Below are 15044 nucleotides of genomic sequence, written 5' to 3' on the forward strand. Positions count from 1 at the left end.
CTCCAGTCAAGGCATTATTGCTCGGACAAGTTCTTTAGTTGATGCTTTCTTATGAACAGACTTTGTATGTCTTAAGGCCTTTTATTTCCAAATTGTATTTAACAGTAGCTAAGTGTTATCATATTTTTCTTCTACAATGTGAGATAACTATTTGAATGATGGCCTTGATAAGGAACTATTTGAATCTCTGTTAGTTGGTAGTGATGCTGTTGTTATCAAGGCCATCATTGGAGCAACATAGAGAAGGAACTTTTTTCCAATTAATAAAGTAATTTCCTTTTGTTTTTAAATGATACAAATGTATATTTTCTCATTACTCTGCACATTATAATTGCGTAAGTTATTTTCTTCTATATAATAATGTAAGGAATTTAGATGAAATTATCAATAAAGTCAAATCTACCCGCATTGTCGTTATGATTCTTGATTTAACAACAAGTGGTTGTTCATCAGTTGTTATGTTTGTTCCCTTCACATAATATAGACATGATTTTCACTCTCAAGTGTTATGTTTGTTTTCTAATTATTTTCTTCTGCATGTTATATGTGTATGCAATTGCTTCATCGAATTCAGTTTGCTATGTCTTATAGGTTTATGTTTCTCGGCATAATATAGACTTATTAGGTCGGTTATGCCGAGATACAGCAACATGAGGTGAGCATGTTATGAATTACTTTACCCTATGAATAAATAAATGGTTACTTAGACAAATCTTCATTCAGAATTTGTACAACATGTTTTTACAATAATACCGACACCAAACGATAACAATAAAACAGAGAGTTGTTATCGCACAGACAGAATCAATTCCTCCCACCATAACACCCCTTCTCACCAATTGATCTCTAGTGGCTAATCTATTTAATAAAAATCTCCAACCAAAACATAGAATTTTTTAAGGAACTTTGAATTTCCATAAATAGTTTAAGGTCAATACCTTGTTACTTTCCAATGGTGGACCGGATAATGACACCTTAAAAAGCTCGTAGCACGATTTAACGGAAAAGCAACCATTAAAAGACAAAGCCCAAGAGAAGCTATCATCGCAATTTTCCTTGACCGGCACAGAATTCATAACATTCAGCAGTGCATTTAGCGCTGCTGCCAGCTGCTGGCTGGAAGTTTGAACAGCCCCTGTGTCACTGCCAGCACCAGCCGGACTGCCCACAGTAGCAGTCGCTGCCCTTTGGCTGGGCCTACCGGATTGATGCAACTCCGCAGCTAAATCGGCCACTGTACTCCCCTCTACGAACCAACTAGAAAAATTCCAGCACCAAACTCCTTCAACAAAAGCTCCGACAAGATATATAGAATCCAAAAAAAATCCAGCTAGAGAGAATAAATTAGCAAAAGATTACATAAGAGATTTTTGACCCGCCCATAACGCATACCACAACGGAGTAGAGGCTCCATTGCCAATATTACATTTAATAGGACTCGTAAAAAAGGCTCTTGAGTTCAGGTTGTTAACTTCTCATGTCAATATTGCAAGTTTACGTCTCTAAATTACAAGGTAATTCGCATGTAAGAATTTGCTTATAAAATTCGTATGAGTCTGTCTATTCAGTTTTTAGTTGTGGAGAGACATTAGGTATAGAGTTGCATATTCTAATCCGCCACATTTTATTTATTCACTTTTAAATGATGAACTTCAGTCCACATGATAAAAAAATTCTTATAAGTTCATTTAAACTTTAATATCAAATACAAACTTTAAATTTTAAAGTACTGTATGATTCTAAGTCTAAATAATATAACAAACTCAAACCATCACTTGATCTTATCAATTAAAGGTTTGGGAGACAACTATGAGTTAAGGATAATCCGAAATATCATATTTTAAAGTTATATAAGACTCACATCACATCAATTATCAAAGATATGTTTTATAACCCTAACATCCACCTTAAACACATACTGTGAATACTTACTTACACACAAAATTCTTAAAAGTGTTAAATTTGTTTTTAGTCCCTATAAATATGGCAACCTTCAATTTTAGTTCTTACAAAAAAATTCATCAAATAACGGTCTTTGCAATATTTTCCGTCCCTATTTTTGGTTCGTCCTGTTAGATTTCACTAACGGAGACTTACATGACATGCCATGGGTTCCTTAAAGAAAAAGAGATGGATTGCGGGGGGTTTAAACCCCTTAAATAACTTAAGAAATAATAATTTTTTCACAATAAATTAATCAAACCGTCATTAGGAAAATACAATTGGACTTTAAACCGTCATCTACTACACAAATGTATGTGTAAAGACCAAACATGCATGCTCAATATTTCTATCCAAAGACAACACGTATAGTGATAACCGTATAACACCACTCAACAAAAAAGAGAGAAAAAAAAGAGCAATTAAACACATCCTATCCAAATAGTAATAACCAATGTTGGCAAACAAGGCATCCATGATACGAGAAGGCACTCTCCTAATGTTGGCAAATAAGGCATCCATGATACGACAAGACTTTTCTCTCTTTCTTGCTTAAATAACAATGACGTGGAGTTGTTATCTTTCTCAACGATGGTCTTAATACCACCATTGAAGCAACAAATTTTGAATGTATGTTATCGCAACACCCCAAGTTGATCTCTCTCAGATGTGTGCAATTATCTATCACATGCTTCACTCCTTTCTCTGTGACATAACCACAATAGTGAAGGTTCAGTTGTAAAAGTTGACAACAATATTTTGAGATCGCATAGAGTGCTTCATCATTAACGTCAGTAAATGACAAGTTTAACACCTCTAATTTAGAAACTCCAAAATTTATTCCAAATGTTTCCACATTTGAACAATGGGCTAAGTTTAGTTGCTTAATCTTAAAGCATCTCCTTAAAACTTGACCAATACCTTCTTCAGAAATGTTGTGACAATCCTTCAAATCCAAGAGCTGCAAGTTAGGGAAAATAGAAGCAAACGTTATAATGCTTTCGTCACTTAACCATGAATTATAACCCAACACCAGATACTTCAATTGAGGGTATACACCAGAGTCTATACAAGAATTTGTATTATGTATACTCTCCCGTCCAATAGCTTTCATTTTGATCTCGCCAAGTGTACGACAGTTTCTAACAAGTGCAAACAATGTTGATTGTGTGAGCTTCTTACATTTGCTAAGATTTATAGACACCAAATCACTAAGAAATAATGACAATTGAACAACATGTGCATCCTTTAGGAAACGAGCATTTTGAAGATCCAAATGTTGTATATGTTGACACTTGGATAATAAATTAAAGATTCCAACATAGCTATAGCCGGTGCAACGTTGGAGGACAATTCTCCTCAGAGGCAGACCTTCCCTTGCAATATTGGAAAATCATTTTATCGTTGATATAACTATGATTAGAGAGGTTAACCTTACGAAGTTTGACAAGTGCTAGTGTAATAGCTTCTAGCTTTTTGAGGTATTTACCGCGGCATTTTTCGGGATTACTGAGGTCGAGTTCTTCGAGTAAAAGGAAACAATCGGCAATGCGTAAGAGGTCCGTGGTCTTGATAGAATATAAGTTGGAACAAGTGAGAGAAGTCAAGGTTGTAATATTTTTGGAGAAAATTTTCAATCCATTGGCGGGAATTGTGGGTTTATCGGAGAGATTGAGTGATGTAAGGTTGAGTTGAAAACAAGATATTTGAGAGAGAAACATGTTGAGATCACCGTGGAAGCAGGTAAGGTTGAGGGATAATAGATTGGTGAATCTTTGGAATAGGTTAGGATGGAATGGATAGTAGAGAGTGAGAGAGGATCGGAGACGGTTAATGATGAAGAAGAACTGTTTTGAGACAGTTGAGAGAAGCTTGAAATTGTCTTCATCATCTTCTTTGAGGAATTTAAAGACCAATTCCCAACACTCATTTGGTAAATAATGAGATTCTTGTTTTGAAAATTTGAGAGATTTTCTTTTGCTTTTCATATTGATTGGAAGAATTTTGTGATGGTTTTGGCTGAGGGGTTACGTTAGGTTATGAACTTGAAGAAGGTTTTATAAAAACAAAAATATTTTTAGTTGCAATACAAATTGGTTGCAAAGTTTGTTTTAAGTTTACGGAAAAATAGGTTATTAAAACCTTCCATACCAAATAAAACAAAATAAAATCTCTTCATAACACAATTATTTATTGTTGCATTTCTATTAGATCAATTTACTATCAATTTACCAAATAAAATTTATTTAAAATCTATTATTTTTTTTCAGTCATTATTATAAATATCAAATTTAATCGTTAAAAAATTTTAGTACTCTTGCTATATAACATTAAAGTATAAGATGCTTATACATTTAATCTTTTAAAATAATATTAAAATTTATGATTTCTCTTCCATCACTATAATAAATAAAATTGATTTTTTGTTTGTTTTAATATATCTAGTTTATGTCTTTTTTTAAGAAACTAAAATGATATATTAAGCACCCAAAAAATCCTTCCAGCATAATATAAACCGAAACAACTAAAATACCAGAAGAGTTACAAATATAAAGTCATATCAATACTCTGAACAAAAACCGCAACAACTAATACAAACCAAAATCTATAAGCCACTATCTATATTATATAGTGCATTTTCTTTTTTCCCTTTTTTAATTCCTATTTTAAAAATATTAAAATTTGATCTCTATTTTAAAAAATTATAGTTTTGTAGTTTTGGTCTTGATTTCAGTTTTGTCACGTTGAAGTCCATAAGTAGACAAATTTAAAAACACATTTGTAAAATATTTCATAAAATATAATGAAAAAATTGATCTGACCTGAGTCAGTTTAAGTTAAGCGTAGGCCCATATTACTGACCCTAATAGGTGAAATATTTCATTCTAAACAAACCCTAAAAAATAAAAACTTTTAATTTTACAAGAATTTAAATAGATTTAAAACTACTCTATAACATATACACAAAACACCAAAAACGAAATCCAAGGTTGATTTTCTCAAAATTTGAGTTTAACCTAACTTTATAATCAATAATATAATCCCTCAAATATTCTGCGGCACCGAAGTTTCCAACATGAAGAAGAAAAGAAACTCTCTCAAATCAAAATCAACAATGCCCATGGCTGCTTCTTCTTCTTCTTTATCATCCATACAAACTAGAAGTAATGTTTATTTACCAGATGAATGTTGGGAATGTATCTTCAAATTCCTTATCAACCACGGCACCGACGACACCCGTGGTCGCTACTTTCATCTGAAATCTCTTTCCATCGTATCCAAACAGTTCCTCTCCGTCACAAACCGTTTTCGATCATCTCTTACTATCTATAATCCAACATGCCAATTCTTCCATAGATTCTCCAACATCGCCTCCCTCGACCTATCCTACTACGATGGTGATCTCGATCATCTTCTCGTCCAAATCTCTCGTTTTCCATTGAAAATCACATCACTCAATATCTCAAACCAACTCAGGATTCCAGTAAAGGGATTGCGAGCTTTCTCCAAAAATATTACAACCTTGACATCTCTCCTATGTTCCAACATTACTACTATCTATGACACCGACATATTATCCGTTGCCGATTTCTTCCCTTTGCTCGAAGAACTTGACCTCAGTAAACCTACAAAATTCAAATTTGGCAAAACGGCCTTCTTCTCTGCAGAGGCTCTTTCGTTGGCACTGCCCAAACTCCGCAAAGTTAACTTGTCTCATAATTCCTATATCTCCAACGAATTACTTTTCCACTTGTGCAAGAACTGTAAGCTTCTCCAAGAGGTTACCGTCATTAAATGTAATTCCATAACCATTTCTGACATTGCAGCTGATCTCCACGAGAGGCCAACGTTGAGCTCTTTATCTTTTTCAGCAAGCTATTCCGACAGCCTCACTTCATCTTTCATTGACTCTTTGCTGAGTTTGAAGGGTTTGACTTCACTTGATTTGTTCATTATGGAAATATCCGATGAGTTGCTCTCCTCTATTGCAATGGAGGGTCTTCCTTTGACAAGGCTTGGTCTCCGAAATTGTGCAGGATATAGTTATAATGGAATATTTTCTTTGCTATCCAGGTGTCCATGTATACAACATTTGAATCTTCAAACGGCTTTTTTTCTGAATAATCAACATGTTGCCAAGTTGTCTTTATTTCTGGGTGATTTGATCTCTATAAACCTTAGTCGTTGTAAACGACTCACAGAATCAGCCTTGTTTGCACTTGTTAGGAACTGTCCTTCACTTATTGAGATCAATATGGAAGGGACATCTATTGGAAAAGAGAGTATAAGCAATTATAATTCATCGATGGATCGTATTGTAAACTCTCAATTAAAGTCTCTCTATTTGGCTTATTGTGACGGGTTAAGAGATGAAACCATCATAAGGTTTTCTTCCATTTTCTCCAATTTGCAGCTGCTTGATTTGAATTTTTGCCCACTTATATCTAATGAAGGTATTGGTTGAGTCTTAAGGAGAGCTTATAATATTAGACATTTGAAGTTAGCCTATTGTTCAAGAGTGAAGCTATTTGTTGGAATGAACTTTGAACTTCCTAACTTGGAGGTGTTGAATTTGTCATGTACAACTGTCCACGATAAAACACTTTATGCAATCTCAAAGCGTTGTCGTGGGCTTTTGCAATTCGACCTTGAAAACTGTGGTAATGTCACAGAGATAGGAGTGAAATATGTGCTTGAAAACTGCACACAACTAAGAGAGATCAATTTGAAGAATTGTTATAATGTGCATGGTGATGTTTGCTCAATGTTATTGTCAAGCCTGTCTTTAAGAAAGATAATTGCTCCACCTCATTTTCGTTTCACTAGAGGAACTATGAAACTCTTTTCATATCATGGATGTCGTGTTTGCTAGCATTCTTAAAGTACTCTGCTGAAGTTTGACCTCTTAAATGTAAGCTTTTTTTCAACTTTAACTCTTTTCAACTTTATATGTATTGCTTTTCATCACTTTGTTTTGAATTATTATATATATTACTTTGATAAGATTTGTGTATGCCTCATACATTGTGCTGCAGGAGAAGCTGACATCAATCACAATAAAATAGGAGATTTTTCTATATCTGTTGGTTGAAATTGAAAATCTGAAAGAAAGAATACCAAAGAGAGAGTGCTTCTTGTTTTGAAGACAAGTTTGGTTTTTCTCCTAATTATTCAGTATTGCTACTTTGTAGAGCAACTTAGGTTATGAATGTTTAGTTTTTTATTTATTTATTTATGTTTTCAAGCTTACATCTTTAAATAAAGAAAAATGTTTAGTTTTTTTTATGATAGATTGCATTAACATTCTCTCTGCCCATTGAAACTCACTACGCTCAATCTCTCCAACCAACCTAACATTCCAGCAGGCGGCTTGAGAGCATTCTCCCGAAATATTACTTCTCTCATCTGTTCCAACATTGCTTCTCTGTCTGTTGCCGACTTGCTTCTTATCTCTCATTGCTTTCCTCTCCTTCAAGAACTTGACCTTAGTAACACTTACAGTATCAGTGTTAAGCTAAATGGTTCTATGTCAATGGTGTTTCCTAAGCTGCGCAAACTTAATACTCTGGGCAAACTCCTCTCCTTCAAGAACATGAAGAACGACGCATGGCTTTTACACTTTTGTAAGAATTCCGAGTTTCTTGAAGAACTTGTCTTGTTGCACGGTTCATTCTTAACTCAACATGGCATTGCTTCGGCCATCTGTGAGAGACCAACTTTGAAGTCTCTATCAATTCATTTGATATCAAGCAATGCAACATTAGTTCACACTTAATTGATTCTCTCGAGAGTTTAAAGGACTTAGTTTGTCTTGATTTGTCATATTCGCTGATCTCTGATGATTTTCTTTCCTCTATTGCAACGAGAGGTCATCCTTTGAAAAAGCTTGTCCTCCAATATTGTTGTGGATATAGTTATGCTGGAATCTTTTCTTTGTTATCCAAGTGTCAATGTATACAACATTTGGATCTTCAAGGTGCTGGTTTTTTGAATGATCAACATGTTATAAACTTGTCTTTGTTTTTTGGTCATTTAGTGTGCGCACCTTATGCTTATGCTTTGTTTCTTTCCATATTGATGAAACTTATTGCTTATTAGCAACAAAAAAACACATGTACGTGAATACCAACAACCAACAGTTATTGATAGAACAACTAGTTAGGATCATTTCATGCTTTGTACATTCTGGTGTCTTATATGATATATCTCATCACTATCCAAGACTTTCACTCAAATGGATTGCTTTATTAAGCCATTTTTGTAAAATATATGATTAAGCCATTGAATTTCAAACATTAAAAGTAACTTTTGCTTCTTGTTCATAGCTTGTTTCTTTCTAATAGTTAGATCAATATCTGTCGTGTCAATTAATGATTTTCCAGAAGAACGTTAGGAATTAATTTTTCAGTTTCTTGACCATTATTGTACTAGGTGGTTTCTACTTGAAATGTATGATGTTTTGATCATTTCATTGTTGTATGAGATAAGAAATTAATGATGATGTTAATAGTCTTGCCTGATCTATAAGAAAACTCTGCAATGGTGTATTTTTGTTAAGATGCATATTAATTTGGAATCTTTTTTTGGTTTTCACCACGAGTATCCAATTCGGGGATCAATTCTGGTATTAAGTGGTTCCAACTTCCAACCCCCTCCTGATCGTCCATGCTGTGAAATAGTATAAAAAATTAGATCTTATATTCGGTTTTCTATTTTATTGTTTTTATCGCTTTGCCTTGAATTATATTACTTTGATTAGATTCTTGTATACCTGTAACACACCTTTATTTGCATGTTGTATCATTGTTTTACAGTGTTTAAGCTATGTTGAATAAACTGAAGTTTCATCAAATGTGGATGCAGCAGGGAAGATACTCTACTTTTTTCTGCACTGGTTGTTCTAGGCAGGACCAGCAACATTACTTCTAGTATGTGGCCATATCAGTGTTGTTGATGGCAGGTGGCGGTCCATGACGGAGAGCCAAAACTCCTCTATATCGGCTACTTTGCGGTGCTGTTATTGCTGATTATGGCGGAAAAACCCGTAATAGCGGCCTATATTTACCATATCGGCAAACCCAAAAACCGCAATGTATATCCGCAATGAAAATATATTGTGACAATTCTTAGTGTTGGTGATCTCTATATCTAGTAAAATTTCATATCTCTATATCTATATATTGTGACAAGTTCATTTTGTGTATTTGCCTTAAATAAAACTATAACTGTATGCTTGTGATATTGGAACAGTTGAATTCATGCAGATCATGTTCAATACAATACTTACTCTAGTGGGATGGTGACATGATCTAAAGTAAAATGGAGTTTAAAAGCAATAATGTTTTCCCTCTGCAACCTGAAATTGTTGAGAGCAATGGTGTGAACAAGGAAGTTAATTTAGTACTAGTTATTAGAGCAATGAATGTGTTTAATCCGAAGAAAAAAGTGTATGTGCATTCTAATACTTCTGTGATGTGCTTGTTATGAAACATGGACTGTGTTGCAAAACTCGTGTGGCTAATTAAGATCATAAAAAGGGCTTCTTTATTGGATTCAAAAGCATATAAAAAAGAATGACATTTAAGGACCAACACTTATATATGTTTACTGTCTATAATAAATAAACTAGGTAAGATAATTATAATTAAAACTTTCAGTTTGAAAGCAATAATATGCAGATAAATAACACATGTTTACTTTCTTCAAACGATTTTCCATTCAAATCAATAATCAAATTATTTTTATAAGGCAATTCTAAACCAATAAGATTGAAATTCGAAGTGAATTATAAAACGTTTTAACATACATATACTCATGATGAAAACTTCTCAAGTAAGCTTATGTTGTAGTATTAGTAGTCATAAACAAAGAGCTTAACAAGACTCCAGATTTTGTTCTCATACCTTGCATTGGTAGTAGAGAGGGTTTCCATCTATGCCACTCTTAAGTTGAACCGTGATAAAAGGCATGTTCGGACCCGACATCTCTGAAAAAAGGCATGTTCGGGCCCGTGTCAGACACATACACCGACACTTATGATTACATTTAACTTATTCATTTTTTCAAATTATTACCAGTATTTATTGTCGTGTCAGACAGTGTTAGTGTCATGCTCGGGGTGTCCGTGCTTCAGTCTATAATAGAGTGTAATGCAATATTCAACTTGTTTACTTTCATGTTGATCGTTCATAATCTATGGGGGCTTTTCATATGTTGCAGAAATCGTCTTCCATAGTCTCCTCAGGTCTGCTGAACTTGTGCAGAATAGAATAGCTGAAATTCATACTGAGTTGGATGGTGACATGATCTCAAGTAAAATTGATTGCTCGGCAGACAGTGCCACATGAAACATATGTTTATTTCATGGATCTTTTGGCAAAGACAATCAGGTCAAAGTTTTTCTTATCAATGCATGATGTTATTGTATATGTTTCACGTTTCCAATATATATTGATCTTATTGTGATTTTACTTGATGTGCCTAAATCTTGCTGCACAATAATGTTATGTTCTCCCATACTAAAGTTATTATCTAATAATTGAGTGGGAAATTAAGAACGGTTCCGTCTTCTATCAAAAGGCAAAAGACTCTGCACCTTGCAAAGAAATACCATCTCTGCAACTCATCAACCAAACACTTAGTTATGCTAGGGAGTTGGAGAGGATTATCTAAAACGAAATGCATGCAAATAGGCCTGCGTTTTCAAAAATTAAACACTGTCTTTTTTCTATGGATTGACTTCTATATCATAGGAATTAGATAATTAATGAGTATGTAGTTCGAATTTCAAATACATTGGTGGTTGATGATGTTTCTGACATGTTTCTTTTGCAATTGAAGTTAACGGAAATGGATTCAATGACTTTCCACGGAAACTTTGGTGCAAATTGTTATGGTTATGGCTTTAAAGTCACTCAAACTTTATCCGAAGTTAATAACTTAAGTTTGGTCAATACAATCTCAAAATCCAAATTAGTAATCGTTTTCTAATCTTTAATATCGATAGCAAAGAAAACATTGAAGCTGTCAGATGATTCTTAACTTCTATTATATATCATTTTTCTTGTAGGCAGAGAGAATGTTAATGTAATCTATGATAGAAAAAAAACTAAACATTTTTCTTTATTTCAAGATGTAAGTTTGAAAACATAAATAAATAAAAAAATTAAACACTCAAAACTTAAGTTGCTCTACAAAGTAGCAATACTGAATAACTAGGAGAAAAACAAAACTTGTCTTCAAAACAAGAAGCACTTTCTTTGGTATTCTAGTTGTAGTTGATGTTGGCTTCTCCTGCAGCACAATGATATGTTGTGTATTAGTTAGTGTCATTAAACAGGATGAGGCATACATAGCAAAAAAGCAGTCACTGCATTTGTTGTTTTCAATTGTCATATAGAAGAACACACTTGTGGATTAATAGACGAAAGTAATGCACTATTATTAAGCAGTATATAATTTGATTAAACTGACCACTAAAGGATTGCAAGTTTTGTTCAAAATATAAAGATGATAGGACGCATAGAAAACCCAGATAAGTAACAGTAGAGAATATCGTGCTACAGGAAGTATGCGAAACTCATATACCAAGGAGGGCTGCAATAAATATGACACAAATCTTATCAAAGTATTATAATAATTTAAAACAAAGCCATGAAAAATAATACAAATAAAAATTGCATGTAACACTCAAATGTTTACAGAATTATCATATGCAGACTAATGAGTAAATACTCAGTTGTAAGTTAAAATTTAACTATCATAGAATTAAAGTTGAAAAAAAAAACTTACATTTAAGAGTTCAAACTTCAATAGTACTTTTAGAATGCTAGCAAACACGGCATCCATGATGTGAAAAGAGTTTCATAGTTCCTCTAGTGAAATGAAAATGAGGTGGAGCAATTATCTTTCTTAAAGACAGGCTTGACAATAACATTGAGCAAACATCACCATGCACATTATAACATTTCCGCAAATTGATCTCTCTTAGTTGTGTGCAGTTTTCAAGCACATCTTTCACTCCTTTCTGTGTGACATTCCCACAATTTTCAAGGTCGAATTGCAAAAGCCCACGACAACCCTTTGTGATTGCATAGAGTGTTTTATCGTCAACGGTTGTACATGACAAATTCAACACCTCCAAGTTAGGAAGTTCAAAGTTCATTCCAACAAGTAGCTTCACTCTTGAACAATTGGCTAAATTCAAATGTCTAATGTTACAATATCTCCTAAAAACATGACCGTTTTCATCAGATATTAGTTGGCAAGAATTCAAATCAAGCAGCTGCAAATTGGAGAAAATGGAAGAAAACCTTATGATGGTTTCATCTCTTAACTCCTCACAATGAGCCAAATAGAGAGACTTTAATTGAGAGTTTACAATACAATCCATCGAAGAATTAGAATTCCTAACGCTCTCTTTTCCAATAGATGTATATTCCATATTGATCTCAATAAGTGAAGGACAATTCCTAACAAGTGCAAACAAGGCTGATTCTGTGAGTCTTTCACAATGACTAAGGTTTATAGAGATCAAATCACTCAGAAATAAAGACAACTCGGCAACATGTTGATTATTCAGAAAAGAAGCACTTTGAAGAATCAAATGTTGTATACATGGAGACTTGGATAGCAAAGAAAATATTCCAGCATAACTACAGCCTGAACAATTTCGGAGACCAAGCCTTGTCAAAGGAAGACCCTCCATTGCAATAGAGGAGAGAAACTCATCGGATATTCTCAAAACGAACAAATCAAGTGAAGTCAAACCTTTCAAACTCACCAAAGAGTCAATGAAAGATGAAGTGAGGCCGTAGAAACTGCTTGCTGAAAAAGATAATGAGCTCAACGTTGGCCTCTCGTGGAGATCAGCTGCAATGTCAGACAGGTGTATGCGCCAACAACCGATGATGCTAACCTCTTCGAGAAGCTTACAGTTCTTGAACAGGTGGAAAAGTAATTCGTTGGAGATATAGGAATTACGAGACAAGTTAACTCTGCGGAGTTTAGGCAGTGCCAAAGAAAGAGCCTGTGCAGGGAAGAAAACGGTTTTGTCAAATTTAAACTGTGTAGGTTTACTGAGGTCAAGTTCTTCGAGGAGAGGGAAGCATTCGGCAATGAATAACATGTGGGTATAATAGAGAGTAGCAATGTTGGAACATACGAGAGATGTCAAAGTCGTAATGTTTTTGGAGAAAACTCCAAGTCCCTTTGTTGGAATCTTGAGTTTGTTTGAGATATTGAGTGATGTGATTTTCAATGGAAAATGAGAGATTCCGACGAGAAGATCATCCAGATCACCATCGTAGTAGGATAGGTCGAGGGAGACGATGTTGGAGAATCTACGGAAGAATTGGCATGTTGGATTATAGATAGTGAGAGATGATCGAAGACGGTTTGTGATGGAGAGTAACTGTTTGGAGACGAGGGAAAGAGACTTCAGATGAAAGTAGCGACAGTGAGTGTCTTCGGTGCCGTGGTTGATAAGGAATTCCAAGATATATTCCCAACATTCATCTGGTAAATAAACATTTGTTGAAAGCATAGCTACTTTTTTGCTTCTAGTTTGTATGGATGATGAAGAAGAAGAAGCCGCCATGTCAATTGTTGATTTTGATTTGAGAGAGTTTCTTTTCCTCTTCAGGTTGGAAACTTCAGTGCCGCCGAATGGGTTATAAAGTTAGGTTAAATTCAAATTTTGAGAAATTCAAGTTAGTTTTTTTGTGTGGCTTAATTGTAATTATAGTCACCCTATTTTTGAGTTTTTTAAAATTTTGATTGTTAAATTTTGTTGACATGGCAGAATTCCATGCGATTATTATTATTATTTTTGTTTAGAAAATTGAATTATTTAAAAATTTATCCAAAATTTTGTAAGTCACAAGTATTTAACCAACGTACTATAACATATCAGAGCGCTGCACTTGCCAATAAAACAACAACAATTATATGTTAACCCCTAGAAGTAAAATTATATATAGTAGAAGTTCAAAAGAAGAAAAAAATTCAGCTATGTTGGCATTAAAAATTGCAGTATTAATTAATTTTGTGAAAAGATATTATTCTTTGCATCTAAATAAAAGAAGAAAATGTGAGCATTATTTAATGTAAAAAGGTGGATGCATGTATCTATAATGGGCGGAGCTACAGCCTAGCGAGTTCGGGCAAGCGCTCGGGCTCAACCCCTACTTTCATTGTATACTTCTCTACTTAGTAGTCGATTTTTAGACAACACAAAAAGTAAAATTAGTCATTTTTAAACAAAATTAAGTGCAAAATTTGTAAAAATATGGTGTGAAATTTTTAGACAAAATTATTAGAAATAGGATGTAAAATTAGTAAAAATAGAGTATAAATTTTTTGCCCAAATTCCTTAAAGTTTTTTGCTCCGCCACTGGTATCTACGGGGTCTTTCTCATAATAAAAAGCATAAAGGTATGAGAGCCGTTTGTAGGAGAGAACCTTAGATTTCCAGTTAAATGTGTAGAGAATGTTTGTGGCCCCAATAAAATGTAGAAACATATTTTTTGGACGGTTTAACTCATTCGATCTAAATAACAACAATAACATGTATATAATCCAAAATCTTATCATTAGTTAATTAATATTGGTAGTTATCATTTAAAATCCATGTTTCTATTTTTCTATTTTATAATTATAATAATTTATTAATTTCATAAATATGCATTTAAACTGATTTATTTAATACAGAATTCATGATGAATTTATAGAAAAATTAAAAATATTTATTTACTTAAAATTAAAACCTAATAAACATTTATTCAAAATAAAGGCTTTTGGGTGGAGACTTTTTCTTGATAGGCTTCCAACGATTGATGGTTTGGTGTATAGAGGTATGAATTTTCCGTTTGATACGTCTAAATGCGTTTTGTGTGGTCTAGTATCCGAGGATAGGGATCATTACTTTTTTGGTTGTTTGGTGGGTAAAAAGATTTGGAATGTTATAGCTATGTGGGTTGGTAAAGGGGAGTTTTTGGATAACAAGTGTATGCCGCATTTTTGGGATTGGCACTTGTATTTTCGTTCGCGTAAAGTTAAAGATAGCAAATTGGACTTGGTGTGGATTGCCACTATTTGGGCCT

General features: G+C 33.8%; 2 protein-coding genes and 1 pseudogene across 2 annotated transcripts; 1 reads left to right on the top strand and 2 right to left on the bottom strand.

Moving 5' to 3' along the window:
- LOC131651489 (uncharacterized) overlaps window positions 1-3929 on the bottom strand; it is a 6904-nt pseudogene extending 2975 nt beyond the window's left edge.
- A 1044-nt stretch (window positions 3930-4973) lies between these two features.
- LOC131614372 (F-box/LRR-repeat protein 3-like) lies at window positions 4974-6841 on the top strand. Its single transcript, XM_058885969.1, has one exon. It carries the CDS (start codon window positions 5018-5020, stop codon window positions 6404-6406), a length of 1389 nt encoding a protein of 462 aa, XP_058741952.1. The 5' UTR covers window positions 4974-5017; the 3' UTR covers window positions 6407-6841.
- A 4929-nt stretch (window positions 6842-11770) lies between these two features.
- On the bottom strand, window positions 11771-13513 carry LOC131614379 (uncharacterized). The gene is made up of 2 exons (XM_058885975.1): window positions 11928-13513; window positions 11771-11804 (listed from the first exon to the last, which is right to left on the bottom strand). Exons 1-2 carry the CDS (start codon window positions 13484-13486, stop codon window positions 11771-11773), a joined length of 1593 nt encoding a protein of 530 aa, XP_058741958.1. The 5' UTR covers window positions 13487-13513.
- Window positions 13514-15044: the final 1531 nt, after the last annotated feature.

Source organism: Vicia villosa, linkage group LG1, assembly GCF_029867415.1.
Source record: "Vicia villosa cultivar HV-30 ecotype Madison, WI linkage group LG1, Vvil1.0, whole genome shotgun sequence".
Lineage (NCBI taxonomy): Eukaryota > Viridiplantae > Streptophyta > Magnoliopsida > Fabales > Fabaceae > Vicia > Vicia villosa.

Excerpts from the sequence above, each read along its gene's own strand:
- LOC131614372 (XM_058885969.1), top strand. The coding sequence starts at position 5,018 with ATGAAGAAGAAAAGAAACTCTCTCAAATCAAAATCAACAATGCCCATG.
- LOC131614379 (XM_058885975.1), bottom strand. The coding sequence starts at position 13,486 with ATGCTTTCAACAAATGTTTATTTACCAGATGAATGTTGGGAATATATC. Across the intron at positions 11,805-11,927 it reads GAAAACTGCACACAACTAAG|ACTCTTTTCACATCATGGAT; the intron begins AGAGATCAATTT and ends AGGAACTATGAA.